The sequence below is a fragment of the Ammospiza nelsoni genome, chromosome 1 (genome assembly GCF_027579445.1).
Source record: "Ammospiza nelsoni isolate bAmmNel1 chromosome 1, bAmmNel1.pri, whole genome shotgun sequence".
NCBI classification, from domain to species: Eukaryota; Metazoa; Chordata; class Aves; order Passeriformes; family Passerellidae; genus Ammospiza; species Ammospiza nelsoni.
Window position 1 is genome coordinate 129,650,414 of NC_080633.1, and position 14,891 is coordinate 129,665,304.

General features: G+C 44.3%; 1 protein-coding gene across 2 annotated transcripts in view; it reads left to right on the top strand.

Annotated features, from left to right (window-relative positions):
• AZIN1 (antizyme inhibitor 1) overlaps window positions 1–10,879 on the top strand; it is a 25,702-nt gene extending 14,823 nt beyond the window's left edge. The window contains exons 4-12 of one of the 2 annotated variants that reach the window (XM_059471090.1): window positions 152–325; window positions 587–759; window positions 3,390–3,524; window positions 5,018–5,099; window positions 5,906–5,980; window positions 7,029–7,194; window positions 7,724–7,842; window positions 8,018–8,232; window positions 8,864–10,879. In XM_059471090.1, coding sequence (XP_059327073.1) covers window positions 152–325; window positions 587–759; window positions 3,390–3,524; window positions 5,018–5,099; window positions 5,906–5,980; window positions 7,029–7,194; window positions 7,724–7,842; window positions 8,018–8,232; window positions 8,864–8,975 — 1,251 coding nt within the window. In that variant the 3' untranslated portion in view covers window positions 8,976–10,879. Of the gene's footprint in view, window positions 1–151; window positions 326–586; window positions 760–3,244; window positions 3,525–5,017; window positions 5,100–5,905; window positions 5,981–7,028; window positions 7,195–7,723; window positions 7,843–8,017; window positions 8,233–8,863 lie in introns of those variants that run through there. The other variant, XM_059471099.1, reaches the window with a different exon arrangement.
• Window positions 10,880–14,891: the final 4,012 nt, after the last annotated feature.

Sequence of the window (14,891 nt, forward strand, 5' to 3'; positions counted from 1 at the left end):
AGTTGAACAGAAAAACATTATTCAAGGTCAAATCTAAAACTTAAGAGCAGGGTAAAAAAAAGGTACATAGTTCTTTAAGACTTGGGGTTGTTTGTCTTGACAGCAAACCTACAGGTTCAGACATTTTATTTTCCTATTCTTCCTTTTTCAGACTGGAAAAAAGGCATTTTATGTTGGAGATCTTGGAAAGCTTGTAAGGAATAACATGCAATGGCAGAACGTGATGGCACCAATAAAGCCATTTTACCCTGTAAAATGCAATTCTACTCCAGGTGTACTCGAAATTCTGGGGACCCTTGGTGTTGGTTTTGCATGTTCCAGTAAAGTAAGTTTTCCTTGCCTGTGTGCCTTATTTTCTTTCATATGTCTGCTGGTGTAAATTCATCTCTTTGGTGCCAGGTGCCATGTTTATAAATAAAATTTGAACTGTGAATTCATTTGTAACTGGCTGTTGAAAATCTGTACTTCTGCCCTAGAAGCAGTAGATAGTTTTCACTTTAGTGGGGTAATAGAGCACACCTAATAAAAATTCAGGAAAGATGATGCTGTGCACTTTGTCAAACTCTGGTATGCTCCTGCTTTTCAGTCTGAAATGGCATTGGTACAAGACCTGGGCATTTCTCCTGAAAACATCATCTACACAAACCCTTGCAAGCAAGCCTCTCAGATCAAGTATGCAGCAAAAGCTGGGATAAACATCATGACTTGTGACAATGACATTGAGCTGAAGAAAATTTCACGTAACCATCCAAATGCCAAGTAAGTGTCAAAATCCTAGTTTTGCTTTTATTGTGGGGGAACTTTTTGCCTGTATTCTGGGTGGCTTGAGTTGCAAGCAAAGTACATGGCTTCTTTAGTACAAATCACTTGTATCTGTTCTTCTTCTGTCTCCTTTGAAAATAGCTTTTTTGCATCTTTTCCTACTGAGTCTTGGCTTCCTAATACAATGGCCCTTGGTTTGGGAGAAATCTTGGGAGAAAGTTATTTTTTTAGGGCAATCTTCATGTAAAGGTTTCAGGGATTAAAGTTCAGAAGGCTAGTATTTCATCACCTGCAAATAACATCTTCCTCCTGCTCTGTTTTGGCTTCAGTGTTATCTTGCAGGGAGTTGTATGTGGATATTAGTGGCTCTGGCTGAAGTCAGGGCTGAGCTACCAGCAAATGACTGTGTGCATTGGATCCCACCTGGGGTTTGGGCACACTCTGCAGGTCTATTAAATACACTTACAGGCATTTCCACATAATTAAGACAGTGAGAATTTTTTTCAGTCACTTTGGTATTAGCTCAGCTGCTCTGTAGAAAAGTGGTCAAAGCTGATAATCTAGCTGTTAAATATGGCAACTTTATTGCTGGCAATGTATAATGGTCTCTTGGACTGACTGGCACTCCTGTCATTTCACATCACATCCCTCACATATGAGTGCTTTAGCTTTGGGCCATTCCTTTAAGAAATATGGAGCCAGAGTGAAGTGGATGTTACAGCGAGCCTAAGTGAATGTTACAGTGCTTTGCAGTGATTGAAGATATAGCTTTCCATAAATGTCACTGGAGAAACTGAATTCCTGATATCCTTAACAAATTCCTTGGTTCTGAACAGTCACGATTAAAGTATTGTGTCGTCTTCCAAAACTGTGACTTGTTTTGGTGCTTTTTTTGGGGGGTGGTGGTATTTGAGACAGTTTTATTCCTTGTTCAAGACTCAAGATTTAATATGGCTGTTGCTGGTGATTATACTTCATCCTCATGGAAGTCTGTCTGTGCTTTGCATACTGGAGAGAAATTTCTGTGCAAAAATGTTATGCATGATAAGTAAACGTTTCTGTAACTGCTGGCCCTGGTATACTTAATGGATTCGAAAGCCTTGGCAATGCTAAAACTGTTAAACCATTAGTGTTTTACCAGTTATTCACTGGTGCCTTTAGAGTTTTGTTAGTTTTTATGTTGATTTATTTCCATGATTCTAACAAACTCTTAGATTTCTAGAAGTCAGATTTAGTGGGTTTTGCTTGAAAATACCTTGATTCACATAAATGCTGCTATAACAATTTGTCAATTTAACATTGGATGTCTTAAGGAGGGGTTTTGACTAATCTTAATATGAGGTTACAAATCATAGTATGGATTTGAATTTTTCTATTACATTTTAAAGAGTTTGACTTGTAACAGTTTTTTGCTTCAGTTAGCACATTTTTCCAAATGCTTCACAGACTATTGTTTGACTGCAGATTTTTTAAACACCATTTTCTGTGCTAGTGAGAAGCAGGAAAGGAAATGCTCATCAGTTTCTCAAGATGAAATGGTATAAATTAACAAGGATTGCAGGGCAACCCGTTTGAGAACTTAGGACCTTTTGCTCTTTAGAAAATGCATGTTAAACACACCAGGAAACATTTGGAAAGTACTTGTAGAAGTCATGGTAGATGTTAAGCCAGCTGTAGTGGCCAGGCTGAGTTCTGTTTGTTGCCTGTCTTGTAAAGAGCTGTTTCACTCCATGTGCAGAGTTTCTTCCACTCATTTACACTCCCCATCCTGGTTATCTGCAATGTGCTCTGCCCAGTCTACATGTATGCCATGACACCACCTCTGTTTAGTTTACTGGATGACTAAATTTACTTGATCTTATGGGGGTGTGGCTTTCTCAGTGGACAGCAGTTTGAATTTGGGTGGTTTGGGGGTATGTCTCTAGAGGTTTGGATGTGACCATGCCTTTGCCTCTCAAATGTTACTTTAACTTAGAGACAGGTCAGCATTGGCACTGCAGTTTGCCAAACCTACCCAAAATGAGGCTTTGACCAGACAGAGGAAGGTGTTGCACTGCATGAGAATGTAAGAAATGGTACCTGCTGCCTCTGTGCCCCACAGTGTCCTGGAAGAAGGGGCAGGGAATGGTCTGACCACCCTACCCCCTGATCCTGAGTCCATGTGCTCAGCCACAAGGGGAGGTTATGTCATATGGCCAGGGTGTGCTTGCTTTCAGCCTGGATGCTGAGTTTAACTAAATCTGATACATGTCTGACTGAAGGGGAACCTCTGGGCTGGGGAGGGGTACAGAGATGGGAAAAATCATCTTAGTCTTACTGATGTTATGAGGAACTATGCTTTATTAGAAGGTAACATTATTTTCTATTACAGCACTCAACAGACTCTTGCTGCTGCAAGAGTCTTAGTTGCTGCATTTCGAAATCCCTTGTCCTTGTTGGCTCCATGTTTTAGCCCCTAATTGCTAGTTTTTTCTCTGTACAGGATTGTTATTATTAGGTTGCCTTGATTCATCCATCGATGGAGCTGGAGTACTGACAACATAATCAACACACTTCTGACAATCTTCAGGCTTCACATGTGCTGATGATGTAAACCAACTGCCCCAATCATCTTCCCCTTCTCTTAGGCTCTTACTGCACATTGCCACAGAAGACATTACTGCTGGTGAGGAGATGAATATGAAGTTTGGCACCACCCTGAAGAACTGTAGGCACCTTATGGAATGTGCTAAGGAGCTGGGAGTCCAAATAGTTGGTGTCAAGTGAGTAACTTCATTGTCCTCTGCTGGCTGAGTAGATATTTGTATGAGGTACTAAAGATGTAAAAGAGAAAAGGATTTTTCCCTGGTGATACTATTTTACAGGGTTTTAAAAAAAAATCAACAAAAACCCCAGACAATCAATATCATATTGATTTAGAATCATGAGCTTTTGCTTGCAAGCACAAACTAGTATGAAACAAAGTAACTATTACAGGCATCAAAGCAATAGGAAATGAAGTCTCATAAATCCTTCTGTCAGCATGAAAATTAAGTTTAGAAGCCTCTCCTATTCTCTAACTGTACTCTTGAACTTCTTTGGTAACTTGATTTGTATTTTTCCAGCAATAAACATCATAACAGAAGTGCTAGTACAGCATGGAATAGGTTGGATAGTTTGAACAAGATGAACACGGGGTCAGATTTTGTTAAGAGTTAAGGTTCTGTATCACTCTTTGATCATATCAAGACAAAATACTCAGATAAGTTGTTGGCTTGCAGATGGCAGGAATGAATCCTAGAGTTCCAAATTTGTACAAATCTGTGGTATTTTACCTGGAAGCTTGATGGCTATTTTACTGTATCTGAGAAAAATGCATGCACAAGTCTGCTCTGTCTGCCTTCAGCTACAAATCCATCACATGCTCATAACTGTTTAGGAAAGCAACCAAGCAAATAAATGGGTCATCGAGACAGTAAAAAAATGTTAAGCCAGATTTTGATGATTTAAACCACGAATGTTTTGTTGTGTATCTGCTTGAAATGGATGTTAAAGCATAAACTGCAAATATCTTAAAAAAATAGACACTACTGAAAAAAACATTCCTCTTTGTATAGTGTCTTAACCAGCTTTTATAAAAACAACGTGGGTCTCGTGCATTATTTTTTATTTAAATAATTTTTAAATTCACACATGGATTCATGCAAGTAAGTTTGAAAAGTGACCTTTGCTACTCCAAGTCTGCTTCCTTAAAGGAGTAGACTTGGAGTAGAGAACACTGTGGCTTGGGTGTGTGTATGGTCTGTCTAGAACCAGTGGACCATATGCCTCTTGAGGAATCCCATGGGAATGCTGGCACTTGTTTTAGCACCTCAGTGACTAAGTGCATATGGCAGTACTTGAATCTCTTGAACAAGGAACAAGAGGGGATTCAGGAGCTTTTGGTAGGCATCAGTGCTTCTCTGCAGCTTTGGCACTACTGAAGAACAACTTTAAGCCACTTTGATAGTGAAGACTGAAAAATTCACTAATTCTCAAAGATGAGAATATTGTGGGACATTCTTAGGATTAAGAGAAAGACAGTTCTCAAGTACAAATTCAATAGCAGGCAGTGTGGTCTGAGCTTCTTTGCACAGTTGCTGTGTATTATCATTTAAGCTTGTTTTGGGGCATTTGGGAATGAATTGCTTCTGTTGCTGTTTTATATGATGAAATTATTTGTGTGGTCTGAAAGCTGCACGGTTCAGTGTATTTACTGTGGTTTTATTTCTTTCAGATTTCATGTTTCAGGCTCTTGCAAGGATCTGCAGACATACATTCATGCTCTGTCTGATGCTCGGTGTGTGTTTGACATGGCTGTAAGTACCTCTGTATTCACATGCAATTGCTACAGTAGAGGAGCCATTCTATTCCAATTATATTAGCAAACCAACTACATTCTTTCCAAAAGAAATCCTTGGAAATTGAACTTTTAGTAAGGGACTAAATACTGCTTTGTGATGTGTGATAGAAGTAAAACCAACTTTGTCCTAATTGTGGTAATGAATACTGTTCCACTGACAGGCAGTAGCCTTACATTCTGATTAAATTAGTTTCCCACTTTGGGTCAAGCCTTTTTGGTATTCAAATCTCAGTCCTGTAAATACACAACTGATGCTTTTAGGTTACATTGAAGTTGAACAATTGTATGCTGGCATCTGTTGTGGTGTGAGGAGTTTGTAAACTAAACAGAGAAGACTGCAAGTCTTTTTACTCTTACTGCAGTGCCTTAGCTGTGGCTGGTAACATATGGGGGCAGTAAAACTGAGGATCTCGCTGATCTTTGTGCAAATTTGTTGCAGTGGTCTTGTCACAAAATTTGTGAAATCCTAAAATTTTGTCAGAATACACCACCTGTTCAGCAAATACTGTCTGAATATAACAAAAGCCACAAGATGGGAGTTGCTATTGCTGCGGGGCTTGCAGAGAATTGTATAACCAGCCTCTATTGACATCCCAGTGCTTTGCTTCTAGATTTAAGGGAGCTGTACTGTGCCCTTACTCCCTCATTAGATGCACTCAGCTAAATAGTTTCAAAAGCTTAAATACACAGAAAACCACAGTAAGGAGCAACAAAATCTTTTTGCTGTTGTTCGTGTACTTACATTCTGCCTATGCATTTTAGGAAGAGTTTGGCTTTAAGATGAACATGTTGGATATTGGTGGGGGCTTCACAGGTTCAGAACTTCAGCTGGAAGAGGTATGCAATGTGTTGGAAATTGAAACTCTTACTTTTGAAGAAATTGAAGTGTTTAACCTTCAAACTGCAGCTTGAATTGATAGCTGAAACATAGTTAAGTTCCATGTTACACTGTAACTCAAGATCTCACTAGTTGGGTTGGTATTCTTGATTGATGGATAGTGTAATCTCGTGACTTCTTTTAAATCTTGTTCATCTGGGCTGAATGCTCATTTAAGTGTGCTAGAGATTAAATTGCTATCTGAAGCAGCCTTAGCAGTAATAGTTAAAGGTTTTTCTTGACTGTTGTTGTCCAGCCAGTGATTCTTGCATGGTTTGGTGCAGGGTGCCTTAGCATGCTTTGGATTATAAACCCTGTTGCTACTGGATGAAAATTTCCAGTATTTTGCTTAGGAAAAGAAAGCTAGAGGTCTTGATTTGGCTGGCTCTGATTTTGCCTAAATGCCACCTTTAGTATGAAGTGGCACATAGGGCAGGATACCCAGTTTACACTGGTATGTTGTCTTAAACACAGGCTCCATGAATTCAGCACAGTGGAAGTGAGGAGTTGCTAACAGCAATCAGGGCTTTTCTCTCAATTCTAATGGTTCTGTTATGCATCCAAAATATTTGTTAATCTTGACATATCTGTCCTAATATATGAACATTAGTATTAAATAATTCTGTTTCTATGATACTATTCAGAACTGATCATGAAAAGGTCCTTTACCCATTCTGTGGGTTCATATGTAATTTTACATTATCTGATGTGCTGGATGGGCATTGAAGTTACTGGTGCACTTGTGAGTCTACCACAGCTTGAGCATCAGTTGTGAGAAGAGACTGTGTAGTACTCAGACTCATGGTTCTCAATCTAAGTGTTTAGCAGAATGACCAGTTTTCTTTTTTTTTTTTTTTTTTTTTTTTTTATAAATTGTGGACCTCTGGTAAAGGCATTTCTCAGAGATTGGAGGGGCAGAGTAAGCATTTGGTGTGCTGACTGGAAGTGTCTATGTGATACATCTGTAAGCTGAGTTCATTGGCCTTACCTCTGACTTCAATTTCCTAGGTTAATCATGTCATCAGGCCATTGCTGGATGTCTACTTTCCTAAGGAATCTGGTGTTAATGTGATTGCAGAGCCTGGATGTTATTATGTTTCATCTGCATTTACACTGGCAGTGAATGTCATTGCAAAGAAGACTGTTGAGTATGATAAACTTCTTCCTTCTGGAGGTAAGGGTTGGATTTGTTTTCTGTGTTATGTCTCAGTACAGGTAACTGCCCTCTGTTAGTTGGGATTGACTAGTTTGTTTATATGTTTGGTGCATCCCCTAATGCTTACACTGCAATATGCCTTCTGGATTCTGACCATATGTTATCTGTGTGTCTCACTGGTACTTTTGTGTGGCACTTCCTGTATCCTTACTAGGTTAAACCTATATTGGGTGCATCACAGATGCTGTGTTAGAAGGTTCTGTGTTAGAACATTAAAAATTATATCACAAAGCAAGCTACTTCCCTGCTTCTCTGGATTTATATTCTTACCACTGGTTATTACTGAAAGTATTAATTTGATTAAGCCTCTCAATATTATAAATGAATTTATAATCTGATCTCATACAGATTACTCTGCTTGTAATTCTCCTATTCTAGTATATATGGAACCCCCTTGTCAGGAGACAGCAGCTGACTTAAGTTAGATTGCAAAAGGACTACTTATGACAAAACATGCATGCAAGACAACTTCTTTTTTTACTTCCAGTGGAGCAAACCAGGAATGATGATGAACCAGTATTTACATATTACATAAATGATGGTGTTTATGGTTCTTTTGCAAGTAAATTGTCTGAGAAACTGAATACTATCCCAGAGGTTCACAAGGTGAGTCCTTGTATATTCTTCAGAGGTAGTCCTTTCTATCCTTGTTCTATTGAATATATATTTAACACTTCATACATATATAATTGCATATTATTTATTAAATTAACCTTCTGTATATTTGAAAATTCTTGTTCAATAAACTGAAGCCTGAATTGCCTCAATCTTTTCCATATAGAAATACAAGGAAGATGAGCCTCTGTTTGCAAGCAGCCTTTGGGGTCCATCCTGTGATGAGCTTGATCAAATTGTGGAAAACTGTCTTCTTCCTGAGTTGAGCGTGGGAGATTGGCTGATCTTTGACAATATGGGTTCTGGTACCTTGGGTGAACAGTCCACCTTTAACGACTATCAGAGGCCACTGATTTACTACATGATGTCTTTCAGTGACTGGTAAGGAAACTGTCTTGGTAGTGGCAAGGTTGCTTTTGCTTCCTTCAGGAGTGTACACTTATGAATGCCATTCAGTGGCAAATACAGAGAAATGCTGAGTGCAAGAATGTGCCTTTTTAGTTTGTGGATTGGTTTTTTTTTTGTCTCTGTTGTTTTACTGATGAGACTAAACTGAGATCTCTGATAAAATGCCTACTTTGCTTTGGGGCTGACAAAAGAAAGCAGAATACCTGAGTGATCTCACCTGTGTGTTCAGTGGCAGTTGTCAAGTCTTGTACTGGCTTAACAAAAGCTGTTTAACATCAACTTTTGAGCTTTCCTAATACACATATCCACAGCTTGTGTGTAGTGTTGGCACCACCGTGAGAGGGAAGGGCAGTGATGCTGTTGTGGTGATGGGGAGTGTGGTACCCCATTCCTGCACCCAGGCAGGCAGGGCCCTGTGCTCCCAGCCTGGCGAGTGGCAGCATTTCCGTGGGTGCCAGGCACTGGCACAGCTGGGCTCCCTCTGCTGAGCCAGGGCCAAGCCGTGTGGGGGCAGTTGGCTGCACACACTGCGTGGCGCCTGCTTTCTGAAGGGAAATTGAACCTGAAAACCTGCCGTTACATCTCTTGACCTTTTCTGCTGCAGGGATGAGATGCAAGATGCTGGAATTGCTTCAGACACATTGATGAAGAACTTCTTCTTTGTGCCTTCGTGCATTCAGCTGAGCCCGGAAGAACGCTTTTCCACTGCAGCTTAAACAGGCATTAACGCTTCAGTTAGACCTGCAGTTGCAAGTCTGTAGTTTGTCTGGTCAACATTCCAATCTGGAAGAAATGGAACAATCTTCAATTCAATTCATTCTCTTCAAAACTTGAAAAAATAGTAATAGTAATGGGGACCAGGCAAAACAAGCTACAGCTACAATTCAGTGGGGGGTGGGAGGGTTAGATAATGGTGTCCAAATTTAAAATCAAGTTCATTCAACCCCTGAGCGTTAAATATGCAACAAAATGGATGACTTAGTGGAGATGGAAACCCATCACTTGGGTTCTTCAACAGTTTACATACAAGTACACAGTTTTTATACTAAGGATTCCTGTTAGAAAAGTCTTGTAAAGTTATTGTCTTTCGCCCAGATATATCAAATGTCAGTGGGAGACCAGTGTGACTTCATTAGATGTTTTAGTGTATTTAGAATGTGTAAATTTGTGCTTTGAACTGTAGTTTAATAAATGTAAAATTGCATCATAGTATTTGTTGTATTTGACCTGTGATGTATCCCTTGTATGATTGCAATAAAACTTTGTGTAGATTTTACTGTTTTTCAGGCTAACTTTGGGAGGAGCTAGGCAGATAGCTATAAAGTAGGTGTATATGTGATTGATTTGAGAAGCTTTCTTTTCTCAAGCCATTGGTTTGACTTTGTGTTAAACAGTGAACATTTTAAGATTGATAAATCTGTATGAAGTGAAAGTCATGTAAGTTCCTGGAAGGCTAAAAGGCAATTTGTGGTGTGTTTTTAGAGCATGACCTTAGATTCAGTTTTTCACACCAACCAGCTAACCTGCACTAGGCATGGGTGTGCACGGAGAGGTTGTCCCAGCTTGTGTGCATGCAGTGCCCTGAGGCAGCATGGGTTAGTCCAATTCTGCATGTTGTCACAGAACCTTTGGCTCCTTTTTTAATAGCATTTGTTTGAAAAGTCTTAACTTTCAACTTTAGTTCTATATAGTGCTGATTCTAGGGTAGGGCTGCACAAGACTACAGAAACCTCAAATGCTCTCTTGCACTGGACTTCATTTCTGTATCCATAATGTAAAGGTAAATCAGACTGCTGCAAGTATATGTGCATTGAGTAATGAACTGCTTGAACTGGTCAGAGAATTTATTTATTGTGTTACTGCAGCCTCTCAATTTCTTCAAGGTCCTTTGCTTGCTTTCTCACTTTAACTTTCCCTACTTGAAGACTGGGGGGAGGAGGAGAAGGGGCTTTTAGGGTTTTGAAATAATGCCCTGAGGCCTGGATCCTACCAATAGAAGGGACTTTTTGAACCCTTTAGTTGGAGGTAAAATTTATACCATTTGGCTGCAAGTGTACTTCACATGAGTGCCAGCTAGGAGGAAATTTTATTTTCTGACTCTGTCAAGGAAAGGCTTTATGAAACTTAATGAACTTTTACTTGAAAGTAAATTCTCAGTTTGGATTTGTCAGAACAGTTTTACAGGCCAGTTAGGAGATAAAAAATGTCTTATGTGTTGGAGACACAGTCTTAAGAAACACTTATTACTGTAATGAAATGTACAAGTGAAAAGGGAGTAAATTAAAGGGGGAATGTGTGGTTTGGTTTGGTTTTGGTTTTCTGGTTTTTTTTAACCTGAAGTTACTAGCTGACCCATGTCAAGCAGTGATAAGCTCTTCCATTTACTGTTGAGGTCTTTCTAGACAAGACAGACTGCTGTGTGGTTTTTGACTAAATGCAACTACAGTTGCCTAAGGTTAGATAATCAAACAGGATTCTGTCATACAGTCTTTAAAAGTTGTTTTATGTTAACTTACAGAGAAGTAGAAAACAATTTCTCTATAAATGCAGCAGTGGTCAGAGCAGAAATACTTGCTGTACTTGAAGACAGTCTGCCATTAAAGCCAACCTGGAGTCTGAACACAGTATGTATTTCAGTTTGATTTGCTGCGTGCTATTGTTTATGTTGTAACTGCAGTTGGGAATTTTTACCAGCTGTGAAAGCTGGATGGTTTCTGTAGAGTACCTGGAGGTGATGTAGCCCTGCTGTGCTGGCTGCACAGCTGCAGCCCGTCCTGCTGCTGAGGCTGTGGCAGGAGCAGGGGTGTCTGACACGGCCGGCACACGCTGCTCCCGTGTGCTGCGATGGTCCTGCATGGCCTGGACACTTCCCTGGCCCACTTCCCTGCAGCCTGCCTGCATTTCCTAAGGCAGATCCAGGGCTGTGGTACTGGTGTTGCCAGTTACTTCTTAGGAACAGGAGGAACTAGTTCCAACTTTTTATTGTGTGCCCAAGCAGCTGCACGACTAGCTTACATTGGATATATTGGAGAATAAAAGTGGGTGCCCTGGATCCACCACTGGATATTTTGCTGCTTCCTATGTACTCTTGTTTCTGCTTTTTTTGGGGTGGAAGGAGGGGTGTGTGGAATTTATGTCTCAGGTTTGAGCCCTTGGGGTTCTTTTAATTTAAAAAAAAAGCCCCACAAAAATAAAACTAAACTAAAAACCTGCTACCCAACCAAAAACAACACCCCCCAAAAAATACTCAGGCTAGAAAACAGCTTTTAATCCTTGACAGCCAGGCAACTGCCCTTGTTCTGGTCCAGCCTGATCTTGCTGAACCAGGACTGTACCTTGTGAGTCTCCTCTTCTGTGAGGAGAGGAGGGGCAATGCTCTCGGGGCTTTGCTAAGGGCTTGGGCAACAGCTTGAAAGCAAATGCAGCCCTAGGAAGCAGCCTGGATGCCAGCAAGGGTGGCAGTGGCTGCCTGTAGGAGGGGTTCAGTGGGTGCTGGCAGTACCAGCTGACTGCTGCAAGGAGCCAGGAAAAGGAACAGGGTCTGTACCAAAGATGGCTTAACTGGCCTGATCATAATTGAAGGAGAAAATATCTGTGGCTGCCACATGTACTGCAGGAGTGTGTCAGATGTTACCTAATTTTTCCTTTTGCTGGAAGTAAAGTACTTGCCCTGAGTTTTAGGGAAAAGCATGATCTGTTGTGTCCATTGCTGAGGGGAGTGGGGGTGTCAGTGGCACTGGCAGAGGGGCTGCCAAGTGAAGGTCTAACCCAGGACTCCCGGGCTATTCCCTAAGAGCTGGTCTTTTCACAGATGTGGGAAGGGTGGGAACCCTTCCTATTACAGTCCTTATGCTTGGAGTAGCATGCATATTCGCTTTATTTGCAAGCTTGTTTCCCTCTATATTTACATCTGTTTGCAACTCAGTCTCAGAGCTGAATTAGGGGCATTAACAGGATTACCCTCTTGGCTCACAGGACAAAGCTAATTGTGTTTGTCAGCCTGAGTTTGGATGTGGCAGCAGGGACTCCCTGCTGATGCCCCCTGTCTTCAGCCGGCTGCTTCCCATAAGTTCTGTTAAATATAATCCTTTATTTTAATGTTCTCTTGAAATGCTTGAATGCTACAGTGGGCAGTAATGCAGAGCCCAATCTGTCACATGTGCATCTTGTCCTGTCCTACTGTGCCGTGTCAATACACGCAACTCCTTTGTATCAGTCAAATAGGGGAGAGAATTCAAGCCCAAGATTTTGCCTTTAGATCCTGGCTATATTTTGCTCAACTACCTCCTCTCTGAATTCCCTTCTTCATACCCTTAAGCAAACCACTTAGCTATGCGTGTCAGCAGCTTATTACACCTTTCCAGTGGAAATCCCCGGGTGGAAGGTGATGCACTACAGGTCACTTGTCAGTCGCTTGCTGCAGTTGGGATGGCCGAGGGATGTCCTGGGCAGCAGCGCTGGGCTCCACAGTGGGCACCCTCCTCACAGTAACTCCCCTTTGGAGCAGCAGCAACACCCAGCGAGCTCCAGTGCGAGTAGTGCCGTTCGGAAGCAGCCCCTGAAGCAGCGGCCTTGGGGCACTGCTGGCTGCCCCGGCCCCTCTCCTTCCCCCGGCGGCCGCGGGAGCTGTGGCCAGCAGGGAGCTCCCGCGCCCGCCCGGAGCCGCTGCGGGGGGAACGGCCCAGCCCCGGCCCTGCCCCGCTCCAGGCCCGGCCCAACCCCGCTCCCGCCCGGGCCCAACCCCGCTCCAGGCCGGGCCCTGCTCCGCTCCCGCCCGGGCCCAGCCCCGCTCCCGCCCGGGCCCAGCCCCGCTCCCGCCCGGGCCCAGCCCCGCTCCAGGCCCGGCCCTGCTCCGCTCCCGCCCGGGCCCTGCCCCGCCCCAGCCCGGGCCCAGCCCCGCCGCTCCCACGTCCCGGCGGCGCCGGGGAGTCCGCGCCGCACGCTGCGAGCCGCCACGTCAGGCTCTAACGCGCTCCTTAAGCGCCCCTGGAGCTGCGAACGGGGAAAGCCTCTGGATGCGTGAGGCAGTGCCAAGGGCTGCCCAGACAGTCTGTCGGGATCCTTTCCTGCAGCCTTTCCCAACCCCGACGGGACGCAGCCCTGGGTAGCCAGGTCTGACCTAATGGCTGAACCTGCCCAGAGCCCGCAGTTGAACCTAAGATCTGCCGGGCCCTCTTCCCCACAAAATCACCCGGTGAGTCTGACAGCGGATCACAAACCCCCTTTGCAGTTTGTGCTGCACCACTGCCCTGGCTGAGCGCTGCTGGCCCACACGGCTGGAGCTGTGCTGGCAGGTGCTGTGGGCAGGGCTGGCTGGAAAAGCCATTCTTTTGAGCTGTCTGAGTGAGGATCCAAAGCCTTTCTGTGTGAGAATGGGGACTGACCTACCCACACTAGTACCAGACACAGGGGAAAGGTGGGAGATACTCCAGGACACAGGACTAGGGGACTCTGTCTCCCTTACACATACGAACATTCCCATTGGAAGTTGCAATTTCGACAAATTACTACTCCTTTCCAACAACGAACACCTGAACAGCAAGTTCCCAGCCCGCCCTAGGTTTTAAAGAGCCTGATCCTGGGATATCAGCACTGAGGGGAAGGATGAGGAGCGGACGCTTCCTTGTCCAGCTGGGCTTGGCCGGGAGGCGCTCGCCCCCGCCGGCTCCAGGCCGCGGTCCCTGGCCCCGGGCGAGCTCCCCTGGCACGGTTTCAAGGCCGGCGCTAAGGGCTGTGCCTGCCGTCAGCAGGGCTGGTGACATGGCCCATGTTATTCCTGCACGACAGGGATTAGCCCCGCCAGACACCGCACCCAGCGTCCCTGCCGCTGCACCGAGGGCAGTGGCTGCGGCGGGGAGACGGGACACGGTGGAAAGGCAGCCCTGAGCACCCGGAGAGCTGGCGCCGTTCATTCCCTGGCGGGGAGCGGGAACAGCGGCGGCAGCGGCCCCGCCGTTTGGGGGCTGCATCCCAGTCCTGCGCTCCCCTGGGCTCAGGTTTCCTTCCTCCCCACCGGAGCCGCCGCCAGACTCAGCCCTGCCCGCGTGGCAGGCACGGGCTCCTGTGGAGCCGTCCGTCTGTCCGTCCGTCCGTGCTGCAGAGCCAGCGGCAGCTGGGCCTCACTTCCCTTAACCCCGCCAGTTGAAATGAGTTCAGATGAAATTTTCCACTTGAGAATCGTGCAAGACCAGAATAGCTTTCCAGGGTATTCTTGTTTTTTTCCCCTGCTAGCTAGAGGAAGGCCAGGCAATGCTTTGCAATGTTTGCACTTAAAACGCTCTCTAGATGGCTTTGGGGAGTCTCTACTGCATGGGCAGCCCCACAAGGAGGACCACTCAGGCTCCAGCATGCCAGGCTGTGGCCGCTGGCTCGGCTGCTGTTCCCCTGGCAGTCCTAGCCCTCCATCCCTTGGGACCATCAAGCTGGGTCCCACGGAAGCACAGTGCATTTTTCCACAGTGCTGCTGCAGCAGCTGTGGGGGCCCTGTGAGATCCTGCAAGGAGCTGGACAAGTGGGGAATGGACAAGCAGGCAAAGGCAGAAACAGAAGAGCCATTCCCAGCTTCTGCCCAGGCCCCAAAGTGGTGTTTGTTTGGTGGCCTGTGAGGAAAAAAACAATCCACAAAGCAAAGC